This window comes from Accipiter gentilis, chromosome 14 (assembly GCF_929443795.1).
Source record: "Accipiter gentilis chromosome 14, bAccGen1.1, whole genome shotgun sequence".
Lineage (NCBI taxonomy): Eukaryota > Metazoa > Chordata > Aves > Accipitriformes > Accipitridae > Astur > Astur gentilis.
Window position 1 is genome coordinate 23,128,202 of NC_064893.1, and position 12,350 is coordinate 23,140,551.

A 12,350-nucleotide genomic window follows, 5' to 3' on the forward strand; every position below is an offset into this window, starting at 1 on the left:
TCCTCCCTCTCTGTTAAGCCCCAGGAAAAAGATAAAAAAATTCTACTGAGTGAGGAAATTCTCAAATTTTCTCTTGAATATTATGGTATGACACTCTTTCAGAGGAGCTGCCACCTTACTCCAGAAGTAGTGGATGCTCTTTATAAAGAGGATGAGAGGAAACAGCTTCAAGTTGCACCGGGGGGGTTAGGTTGGACAGGAGGAAAAAAACCATCTTCACCAAAAGGGTTGTCAAGCGTTGGAGCAGGCTGCCCGGGGAAGTGGTTTGCTCAGTCACCATCCCTGGGGGGATTTAAAAGACGTGCAGATGCGGCACGTGGGGACACGGTTTAGTGGTGGACTTGGCAGCGCTAGGCTGACGGTGGGACTCGGTGACCTTAAAGGTCTTTCCCGGCCTAAATGGTTCCATGACTCCGTGGTGTAGCTACCGCAGCCCACGAGCCCCGTGGTCTTTCTTCCGATGTTCCGGCCACCATCAGGGAAGCGGCCTACCTGCCCCTCTGGTGACGGGTGCAAAGCGTAACCTCCGTTCTCGTTCTGACAGGTGGGAGTGGGCCGCGGAGGTTTCTGAGCCCTTCTGAGTCTCTTCCTCTGACACAGACCCGCGGCGAGGGCCCCCCGCGGGGCAGCGCCCACGGCTCCCGACGGCTGCCGTACCGCCACGGGCCGCCTCCCGACAGGGGGCGCCCTCCCCCACCCCGGCAGGCGCCGCGCCGCACGGCGCATGCGCACGGCGCCCCCGCCGCCCTTCCCCGCGTCCCGGCCTGGCGGGCGCCGCGAGGGGGCGCCCGAGTGTGTGGGGCGGAGGGCGGGGCCGGCGCTGTGACGCGGAGTACGGCGGCCGAGCGGGTGAGGGGATCGGCGGGGAGCGATGGAGCTGCTGGAGCGGTGCGGCCGCCGGTTGCGGGCCGGGCTGGCCGCCGGGCGGGTGCGGGGCCGGCTGCCCTGGCTGCTGCTCGCTATCGTCCTCCTCGGGTCCGCCCTCAAGGACGGCGACCTGGTGCCCGAGACGCCCATGCGGAACAAGCGCAACCCGCTCAACGTGTGAGGAGAGCCGGGGAGCTAGAGGGAAGGCGGGCTCGGTGGGGCGGGCGGGGGTCCCGCGGGGCTGGGGGTGCCCGGGCTGAGCGGGAGCGGGTGGGGGCTGCGCTGCGCCGCGCCGATCTGGCCCCCTGTCCTCTGCTGGGGCGGAGGGGGCTGCCCCGGGGGCCGGGGAGGGGGAGCGGGGGGGGGGGGGCCGGGGGCACCCGCCCGCCCGCTCCCGGTGTGGGGCCGGAGGGGTCGGGCAGGCCCCGGAGCTCGGCCCAGGGTGGCTTTGCGGCAAGCCGTGCGTGTGAGCCGGGCCGGCCCCGGCGGCGGCGGCTGCGGGAGAGGCGGCGGGTGCGTGAGGCGGCGGTGGCGAGCCCCGGGCCGGGCTGCGGGGGGTGGGAACGGCGGCTTCGGGGGTGTCCTGGTCGTAACGCCTGGTGCAGTCCGCAGGACTGCGCGATTTGAGAAGAGCTGGAGCTTCGTGCTCGGTTTTTATTGGAAAAGCAGGAGGTTTCTTCCTTCTTCAGCTCCCGGATGGTTCCTCGTATTTGAGTAAACTGATGGTACTGAACTGATCTAAAAGCAAGGTGGAGGGAATGAGTCTTCTAGTGTCTTTCGTAAAAGCACAGTTACTGCCACCATTTTCTGGTACTTAGGTGATGATTTAGCTGGCTTAGTCATTCTTCAAAACTGCGCTTGAACGTTTTGAAGGGCGCAAGGAAGGCAATGAGCTGGGCCAGCGCACGTGTGCTTCGCCTGCTGCAGATCAGAAAGTACAGCTAAAATTCCCGTGACTTGGGGAATTTTGTACTTTATATTGATTCCAATTTGTCATTTGGTGACACGTGGGAGAGGAGCTGCTTTTAGTGTGATTGAAAAGAAGGATTGGCAGGAACACTTGGAGAGTGAAATTGATCTTACAGTAAAAACATACTACAGTTCAATTCTCCGTTCTTAAATAGAGGAAGGTTATCTCTACCGACAGTTTCTGAAAGCAATTTTTTCCCCCACAAATGACTTGCTTGCTGGTTTGCTGGCAGCAATTATGTTAGCAGCCTTTTTTGCTTTTAACTCTCCCAGTAAAATGAGGATTTTGTTTTCAATTACTATTCCATGGTAGCAGCTGTAGTTGCCACACAGATGCCACTTCTACTGTAAAATTAAGCATAAAGGAGGTACTCCTCAAAATCCTGGGCAAGGCCCTGACAGTTTTTGTTAGGGTCTTAGGAATAGAGTTCAGGATCTTCACTACTTGTTCTTGTCTTTGATGATGAGGTGATGATTAAATGATGACTCTGTGTGCCTAGCTACAGCTTAGCCACAGACCAGAATTCTGCTGTCTCTGTTTTTCAAACTGGGATGTGGGTAACGAAGGGGCTGCACAGTTCCCCTCTCCCACCAGCTGATAGGAAGCAAGCTGCATTGGAAGGTGCTAATGGGAGAAAAATGATCCTAGACTACGGTTGTCTTAACCAATTAGTGAATTTACTTGCACGTGCTCCACTTTAAGATTTGAGAAGAGGACTAGTTATGCAATACTGTCTCCTGCTAAACAGGATATCAGCACATCAGCTGGTTTTCAAGATTTTACAGGCATCATAGCAAAAAATTTCAAGGCAGAGAGTGAATTTACAGGTGGAAGGTTTTGTGTCTGCCAAAGGAAAGTTCTCATCAACTGGAGTGACAGCAAAGGAACAAACATGTTGTGCTTCTTCATTTGTTTTATAAGGTGGTGATGAAGAAAAAGCTGCATGGGCTGATGAAGGAAAAGAGTCAGCCCTTTCGGCTATCTTATTCCATATTAAGAGGTTGAGGTTGTGAAGGTCTTTGAAAGCAAAGATAATTGAGGTGGAAGAAGAGAGTCAGAAGAAGCATTACTGTGCTCAGGGTGACAAGCTAAAATTATGTTCTTTGCAGCTGCATTTGGAGTAGGACAGAGTGGAGCGGGTTTGTAGGGTGAAAGTGATTGCAAAACTGAACTGCAAGTCTGCTGCAAGTCTGAACAAGGGCTCTAGGTCTGAGGGAATGCTGCCTGGGAAACAGCTGAAGTACCTGGTTAAGGAAATATTCAGGTATTGGGCTTGAGAGAAATAGTGAGGAGAAAGTTAAGATTTTAGCTATGCTTTACTTTGAGGGGAGGGCACAAGTGTCTAATTTAGATGGTTCTGAAGACTGACTTTGAAAACCTACTTCTTCAAGCACCACCGTTTACCCCAGCTTCTTTGAAGTTTCACACGTGCATGTTTCTCTTTTGGCTTTTCTCTGGCAGATATTTTGTGAAGGTGGCTTGGGCATGGACGTTCTGGCTTCTGCTACCCTTCATCGCAGTCACCACCTACCAGTTTGCCAAAAGCAAGTTTCTCTATGGTCCCACGAAGAGCATTTTGATGGTGCTGCGGCGTCTCAGTGCACTGCTAGTGGGCACTGCCATCTGGTACGTCTGCACCAGATTCTTCATGTATATCGAGAATCTCACTGGCACGTGCTCTACCTCGGGTAAACTCAGCGAGCCTCGCCAGCTGTATGCCACCAAGCAGGAGTGCCACCAGGACAATGGGATCTGGAATGGTTTTGATATCTCAGGGCACTGTTTTCTGCTCTCGTACTGTGCTCTGATGATTATGGAGGAGGTGGCTGTGCTGGAAGGCTTGTCCATAGACCAGAACTCTAATCTGCGTGTTGTGATCAACATCCTGTTTCTTTCCTTGTGTTTTCTCACGGTGATCTGGGTGTTCATGTTTCTCTGTACTGCTGTGTATTTCCATGACTTCAGCCAAAAGCTTCTCGGTGTGCTGATAGGTCTGTCAGCTTGGTACGGGACCTACAGATTTTGGTACTTGAAACCCTTTTCTCCTGGACTACCTCTTCCAAATATACCTTTGACTTCAAAGAAATACAGTTATAGCAGATAGAATAAGTATTAAAATCTTTGGAAATTGATTTCAGTACTGGAGTAGTTGACTGTAGGAGTGGTTGCTGTATTTCCAGTGTAAGGAACAAGGTGATGGGCTGGAGGAAACCAAATCTGTACTAGCTGATGGCTGGCAGGTGGTAACGAGCTTCTTCCTTGGGAGAGGAAAAAAATTGGTATTGGAAGAGGTCTGCTCTTGTTTAGGAGCTGCTGACTGGCATTCTCGGCAAAGAAATCAGAAGTTGTATCTGTTCTCTTACTAATGAAGGGAGGGGCAGATCCAAGGCTGACGGAGGCCTTTGCTCTTTAAGAGCCTGACTGATCTCAAATTTATTATCTCTCTTTCTTTTTTATTTATGTCAAAATGTCATGGATGATCCAAACCTCATACTTCTTTTTTTTAAAATACTCGTAATTGCCTTACGGGAAAGCTCTAATAATGACAGTACTGCTAAGTGTTGCGAAAATATCAATACTCATTAAAGCAGTATATAGCTCTGTTGTGAAACTAGAACATCACATGAAGCATTAAGTACACTAACTTGCCACAAATGCTTCTTAGCTGTCTGCACCTTCTGCAACAGAGAGTAAATCTGAGATGTAATGTCTTAAGCAAACTGAGTTTAAATTCCTGCCTGCCTTTGAAAAGGAAACTCTTGAAAAACAAGCCTTAATTTTCTCCTTAGGCAAAGTAGTTGTAATAATACTTTGTCATTTTATTCTTGACAGAAGAAAACAAACTCCTTCCAATTTTGCTAAAAAGTCTAATACTGGGGTTTTAATTTAAATCTTATGAATTGCACACTTTGCAACAGTGAGTACTTTGTGGTATGTTTCTTCTAGAACAATGAAATTATGGTGTTATGAACAAGTTAGCTTAACCTGCTATTTCCCAAATAATCTGCTTGGTAATGAATGAAACGCATTGTTTATCCTAAGAGCTGCAAAGGAGTGTGCTTGAAGCAATATTTATTCTGGCTTATCCAGCAGTATCAATAAGCTACTTAATTTTGATTGCACATAAAGCTGCGGCCACTTTTGATGTGGCTGGAAACCCACTACTGAATAAAACACTACTATTATATAATGAATAGGTATGATGTAGGATGGGTATACTCATATCAATCAGCTATTTAGCATAGTCTTTATCTTGGAAAGCTTTTTATTATTTCATAAAGGCTTATTCATGACGCAATTGCACAAAATTTGTTTGACAGTTGTAGTGACGAGCGAGACAGCCAAAAAGGTCTGTGGGCAAGGCTGTAGATAGTGTCTGTTAATCTGTGAGTGGGCTTGGTCTGTAGCGTTTGACTCCAAGGTGATTATTTTGCTGAATATAGGGTATGATGCACCGTAGTCTAATCTTGGCACATTTCTTTTTGCCATCTCAACAGCTCTCTTCCAGCAAGAGAGCAGTAGCATTTGCAATAAATACAGCAGTGTTAATTCCACACTTGTAGTCTGCCTCTGAGGAGAGCTGGCTTCACCTGAATTTCCACTGAATTCAGCGGCAAGTGGGAGTTGTTGTGTGTCCTTAGAAAGTACAAGTCACCTCTCGGAAAGAAGCTATTTCAGGAGGTGTTGTATTTTCTGTCAAGCTCCTCCTTTTGGTTTTGCGTTAAATTGCCTTTTGAGCTGACTCTTTGGAAAATTTGCTCTGATTAACTCATATTGGGTTTAACTAAATTTGTTTAAACAATGCAAATTCATTTGCAGACATTCTTTTGATGTAATGTAAGCCTGCTCCCAATAGAACTAAGCTAGACCACAAGCCACTTTCACCATGAAAAAGGATTATATACCCAGAAGGTTTTCTGATTAATTTCATTAAATTTAAGTTTCTGGTTTAGGTTATCTTTATGTAACTTTGCTGTATAGACAAGGCCTTGGAACAGGAAATGCTATTTATTTAAACCAGCTGACTTGCTGAAATTATGTTCAGTTTCACAAATGTTTTGTGCAATCACTATATGGATATTTCTGTCTATTTCTAATCAGTGTCTTACAAACTTTTTATTACGGAAATAATGTGGGATATGGTTATTCTCAACATTTTTATTTAAACAATGAAAGAAAAACAGTTGAAAACTTTATCAGTGTTTGTGTCTTTGAGAATCTGTTTCTGATGTCTGTAAAGATGCTGCTGCTGCTCTTCACTTCCCTGGATGATCCAGCCTCCAGATACTTTTTTGACTACTGAGGTGCATGGTCAAACTGACATTGATATTTCTGCAGTATTTGAATGAGTTAATATGACACAGGTTCTCAAAAGTACAGGGTATAAAAAGAAACAAAACCAAAAAAACCATGCATGACAAAAGCAAGTTCCCTGATGTGTGCCTCTTGCACCAGGCAGTTCATTTTGTAGACATGGGCAGTTGCTTATTGTAGCAAAGGGAAAGCCTAATCCATTGAAATGTATGGGAAAATTCCCGTGGGCTGTAATACTGCTTATGAGTTTGGAAATCTTGCTGTACATGTATTTCTCAGTACCCAGAGATCATGTGCCAACTGTTGGCTTAGAAGGTTGCCTTGTGCTCCAGACCTTTTCTTTGTGCTTTTTGACTCTATTTCAGAGCAAGTCTTTGCTTCCTTGCGCTCTAATTGGAAACTGAAGGTTGCAAATTTTCTGTTAGTGTATTTGCCATCACCTTTATCTGAGTTCCTTCCCTCTCCCAAATACACTTTTATCATTAAAATAAAAATGCAGCCTTTCTATGACAGGTTGGCAGCCAAAGAGAAGTAGTGCTGTGAGTAGCTGGATTTGATGTCCTGTGACAAAGGCACAAATCAGCTGTCAACAGGTATTATTAATTTGTTTCAAGGGTTTTTTTTAAATGTAACATTTTAAAGATAAATTTTCATATTTTGTAGTGAATTCCAAAAGATGGCAACTATAATTGCGAGAAACACTTGGGGGGGTGGGGGGGTGTTTTGTTTGTTCTTGTTCTTTTCTGCATTTAAATACTCCTCTTGTTCTGCAGAGCTGTCTTTCTGTTTCTGTAGAATTATCTATGGAATTTTTGTCTCCAGCATCTTACTAGCATATTATTTATTTCAACCTATGTTTGTTCCATTTTCATTGTCTGTGTTTGTCTAGCCTATTTCATGGGCTCTGTATCACAGTACTTTCACAGAAGCAGCATTTGGCCTGACTGATGTGGCTGAGGCAGGTCTTGGTCTTGGTGCCTTAAACATTTTCCTCTGCAGGGGCCAGCAAGGAAGGGGGTCACAGCTAGAACACAGTGGGAAGATTAACTGGATTAGCATTCATTTTACTCTTCACTTACCTGGGACTCTTTCAAATGTTTGCGTCACTGGAGGCAAGATCAGGCAAACGGGAAAGTTTAGATCTTTCGTAAGAGCCGTCTGAACTGTTCAGACTTAAAACATGTCTGAAACAGCGGTTTGATTCTTCCTCAGAGTCTTTGTTCAAAGCAAACTTCTTCCATTAATGCTTCACTGGTGCTAAACGGTATTCTTGGTTTGCCAATTTATTTGTGTGTACCGAACTTAGATTGCCTGGTGGCTGTAAAAAAAGAATCCTGTTTTCTGGTTTGATGCATAGCAATTAATGACAAAGTGAGAAACACCCAGTTATGCCCTGTGGTGCACTTGAATGGAAAAAAACTGTAGGGGCTGCTGTGATATATGAAATGTTTTGGAAAATCAGGCTTGAGTTGTGAACACAGTCTATGGTCACTTTTCTTAGTGAAATGATACCTGGTTTTTTCCACTGTAGCTTAAAGTAGATCCCTGCGGCTTCTCTGCAATCAGCCTTTTCCAGTTCTTCGCCTTTGATCAGCCTGTGTTTATCTCTGTTCATTCAGAAACCTGTTTTCTGGGATTATTTCTTTTCATAGCTTCATTTCACCTCCTGGAGTGCAGATTAGTAATAAATGCTCTTTACCTCTGCTAGATCTGTGCTTTCTCTCTATATATTTTGTCTTCCCTTCTTTTAAGTATTTCGCCAAAAGTTAAGATGAAAGTAATTAATACTAGCAAAAAAGGCTGTTGTGACTCTGAACTCATAATTAACCATTGTTAAAAGGAGTTGGTCTGTCACTGTAATTGTGTTTACTTGGAAAAAAAGCACATGCTTAATTTACTGAAGCAGAACTACACCTGATGTGCTTGAACTCAGGGAAGGGAAGAGGAGGTAATGTGACAGGGGTGCTCGGTGAGTTAGTAGAGTTAGCTTTGTCGTTTTCTTGGGGAGCATGCACTGCATTTCTGTAATGAGTAGTTTCACCCAGATGTTTAGTAGTGTTGTAAATGAATTTTGTCGCAAACAGCATTCTAAACAAAGTGAACAATTTATTAAATGAATAAAGGCAAGCAAACGGCGCTGGGCACGCCGGGAGCTTCTGCTCTACCAAGACGCGCACCATGAAAAACAAGACAGCTTCTTTTATAGTCTACCGTTTGTTACATATTCATACCAGGCGTGTTCTTCTCCATCTCCTGGTTGTGGGGGTGCCTAGAAACTTGTCTCAGGCTCCCCACTGTTCGGCCAGACAGCAGACACCCTGTGTGACTGCTGACACTGTGCACAGCACCAGCCGCGGTCACCAGAACCCAAACAAGTCCACAACAGACACCCCCCCCCCCAACAAATACACACAACAACTGGCCCATCAAGATCCCTGAGGATCTTGCAATCCCTGAGGCCAAATACACGTTCAAATGCCTCAGTTCTCTTCTGGGATAGTTAACAACAGAACCGGTTTTGGGTTGGCAAAAAGAGAATGAACTATGTACACATCATCTGTCTCCTCTCGGCCTGCGGTTATACAAGGATCGACAAAATGGTTAAAGATTACATAGACAGTGAGGGTCAAATTTTATTATGCGGCCCTAGCATTGTTTATATTAACACGAATCAGATGAACATATCTCACAATCCCCCATATTTATTTATTTTTTAGCATTGTTTCGTGTTTTTGTTTCTAATTGTGTTAATACGTGTTGAATTTGTCTCAATTTTGGATTCTCTTGTTTTTATTATCATCAGAGAGTGAGTTGGTTTTTCCCTGATTTTGGGTCAGTTAGTATTGCAGATATCTGCATTCCTTGTATAACCGAATGTATTTGTCTGGTAAAACAAGGTATTAAACATGGAATTATTAACAACCCCCCAAATACCCCCAATACAATTATCTCAATTCTAGTAAGCCAATTATTGTCCATAAAGTTCTCCCATAATCCACCTAGGTTGATTCTATTCCAAGTCTGAACTGGGATATGTGTCATTTTCTTCATTTCTTTTACAAGGTCATCTATAGTTTTTTCTTCGTTATTAATTTCTAAACAACAATTATCAAGATTAAACTTCCTACAAACACCACCTTTTTGTGTTAATAAATAATCCAAAGCTAAACGATTTTGATACAAAGCAGTTCTCATCTTGGTGTTTTGTTTTGCAATTAATCTAAGTGCATCTCCAATTTTATTTACAACTATTTCCACTACAGCTTGCAACTTTATTATTTTATTAAGCATATATATTGGGGTTCTGTAACCCCAGGATTCGTCTTCTGTCCACGTAGCTGGGTTATAATAGGCAATGATTCTCTCAGGAGGCCATCGTTCACTTTGATTTGTTCCACCACAAACATAACAATTACATTTAATGATTTAGTAATGTTTTTAGCAAGATTTATAAACAGATTTTTAGCTACTGTGGGAATTTCATATTTCACTTCTGTTTCTACCTTATGATAAAATGAGTTAAATAATATTCTATGTCTTCTCCAGTCTATGTTCTCACAGTTAGTATACGGGTTATCATCTATAGTTATCATAGGCGTTAAAAGTTACTGACACTGGAGTATTCAAATTGGCTATAATTTTGTTTGTTCTGATTAATCTACCGTTTTCTGAATTTGTTCTGATTTCTATGTTCCCTAATATTGATAGGGAAGTTCTTTTGGATCATAGCATATAGTGTCCTGTTTTTTTCTCTGCATAGAGCATACTGGGTTAGGTTATAAATGTAACTTCCTATTTTTTGGTCTTTATAATCATAGACAGTATGATATACTAAGGTTTGGGAGGTTATTCTTCCCTTTTCAGTAGTTATCACACATTGACTACAGTTGTTTGTCATAGAGTCAAAGAACTCATCCCAAGTAGGACTAGAAGAGGTCTGGTAAGAGCCATAGCGGTCGGCGGTCACAGCCCGAAGGGGTTGCAGCCCTTGGCAGACCTTATTCGCCGCACCACCGGTTCCCTATCCGGTCTTGCCCTCTTCTTTAATTTTAAGGGGTGGTCATGGATAGTCTATGGTTATTTCTTTATGTTCTTAATCAAAAAAGAAACACTTCCTTATTAAATCGACAATAGTAAAACTTTATCCACGGTCGCTTGTGTAATGGAGTGGTGGTTTTATAATGAATACACAAGAACTTTAAACTATTATTTAGATAATGTCTCTCTGTCGGGGAAATTATGTACTTGAGGCACTTATAAACAAAGAGCACTGCTTACACAGTGGACAGGTGCTTGTGTCGGCTCCTTTCCAGGGACTTGGAAAGATTTGATCTCTTACCAGTCTTCCCATATACTAACACATTTCATGGGAGTAACTTCAATGAAATTCCCACAGCAGCTTAGCTTATGTTCTTGGGTTCAAATTTCTCTATGTTCTTCTGATGGTTAGCTTAGTTTCTCCAGGTTCAGATGTGACTTTCCACTCCTTCACTGGACCTTTCACTCGTAACGCATGTGTCCACCTTTTTCCACAGTCCTTATGGCCGTTTCTGTAGTTAATAAAACAAGAAAAGATCTTTCCCAAAGGGGATGTAAATTTCTCTCTTTTCATGTTTTTATAAGAATTTTATCTCCTGGTTCTAGCTGATGAATTGTAAATCCTAAAGGTGGTGTTTGGGCCATCACCCCAATTTCTCTTAACTCATTGAATCTTTTCCCAATAGTAATTATATATTTCTGGATATTATGATCTTTAACCATGTTATTCTCTAGAGGCATTCTTTGAAAATAAGGCATGTCTCATAACATTTCATATGGCGATAATCCAGTCTCACTGTGTGGTTTATTTCTTATATTTAAAAGTGCCAATGGTCTAGGGCATCTGTGTTTTAATCATCAATTTAGCCAATTACTGTTTGATTGTTTGATTCATTTTTCTACTTTCCCCGAGTTTTGTGGATGTCATGGGATGTGATACTCCCACTGAATGTCTAATGATTTGACATTATAATTTTATTATTTTAGATGTAAAGTTTGTGTCTTGATCAGAGTCAATGTACTGGATTATTCCATGTCTGGTTATCAGGTATTCTAATAAAGTTTTTACCACCATTTGTGCAGTAGCTCATGCTACAGGGTAAGTTTTTATCCATTGTGTCAAATGATCTATTATTACCAATAAATATTTTATCCTACCTACCTTGGGTAATTCGGTGAAATTACCTTGCATTTTTTCAAAAGGTCTATAAGCTGGTTTTCTCCTTCCTGTGGCTGCTTGTCGATTGATTTTTAAACAGTCATGAATGTTATTAGGGTTCAGTATATCTCTGCATATTAGCATTCTCTATGTCATATCCCATAAGTAACTCTTCAATAGATACTGTATCACATTCATTATGGACAAATTAAGTAGCCTTATGTGTATATATATAAATTTTCATTTGTTCTTTTTAAGTTAATAGATTTAATGAAATATTTTCAAAATATGTAGAACAACTACCAAAGTAGTTAACATTTGAAAAAGATGCTGTTATAAATACCTGTGAGACAACATATAAGTCATATGAATTAGTTTTCACTCTAATTGTTTACAGTCCTTTTTCAAATCAAATAAGAAGCAAGTAAATAGTTTGAAATAGTTATATAATTTTAACAACTTTATTATTTTTCAGATAGCTAGTAAAGTTTTTTAATTTTGTCCATAAACACAATTAAGTATTAACACAGGACTGTATAGTGTTTATATTCTTACTAACCTGCTAACAAGAATAGTTTATTGACAACCTTAAATATTCAGAGGCAAAACACAATTCCTTGGCACAGAGGCTTTACAGCAGAGCAACATATTTTCTCCTTAGAACTATTATATAGGAACACAAAGAAAATTACTATGTTAATTTTGGTGACCTGAGTCCTCAGGGCTGTTTCCTGGGCCTCTCTATCTGACAAATTATTCCCTCTGATTCGTTAATCTAATCTCTTTTGATGTCCTCTCATATATACCACTGCTATCTCCTTTGGTTTTCTTAATGCTCTTAAAATTTTTGTTATTAATTCCTGATGTATAAGATTCTTCCCTTGAGTATTAATTAAACCTTTTTCTTTCCAATTTTTTCAAAAGTGTGAACTACTCCATATGTATTTTTGTAATCTGTAAATATAGTCCCATTTTTTCTTTTCTTTAATAATTTTAGGGCCC

At 42.2% G+C, this 12,350-nt stretch overlaps 1 protein-coding gene across 1 annotated transcript; it reads left to right on the forward strand.

Moving 5' to 3' along the window:
• Positions 1 to 831: 831 nt before the first annotated feature.
• FITM2 (fat storage inducing transmembrane protein 2) lies at positions 832 to 11,263 on the forward strand. The gene is made up of 2 exons (XM_049817392.1): positions 832 to 1,044; positions 3,299 to 11,263. The coding sequence occupies exons 1-2, from the start codon at positions 872 to 874 to the stop codon at positions 3,939 to 3,941; spliced, it is 816 nt and encodes a 271-aa protein (XP_049673349.1). The 5' UTR covers positions 832 to 871; the 3' UTR covers positions 3,942 to 11,263.
• Positions 11,264 to 12,350: the final 1,087 nt, after the last annotated feature.

Coding starts and splice junctions, on each gene's coding strand:
- FITM2 (XM_049817392.1), top strand. CDS start 872: ATGGAGCTGCTGGAGCGGTGCGGCCGCCGGTTGCGGGCCGGGCTGGCC. Junction 1,045..3,298: donor AAGCGCAACCCGCTCAACGT/GTGAGGAGAGCC, acceptor TTTCTCTGGCAG/ATATTTTGTGAAGGTGGCTT.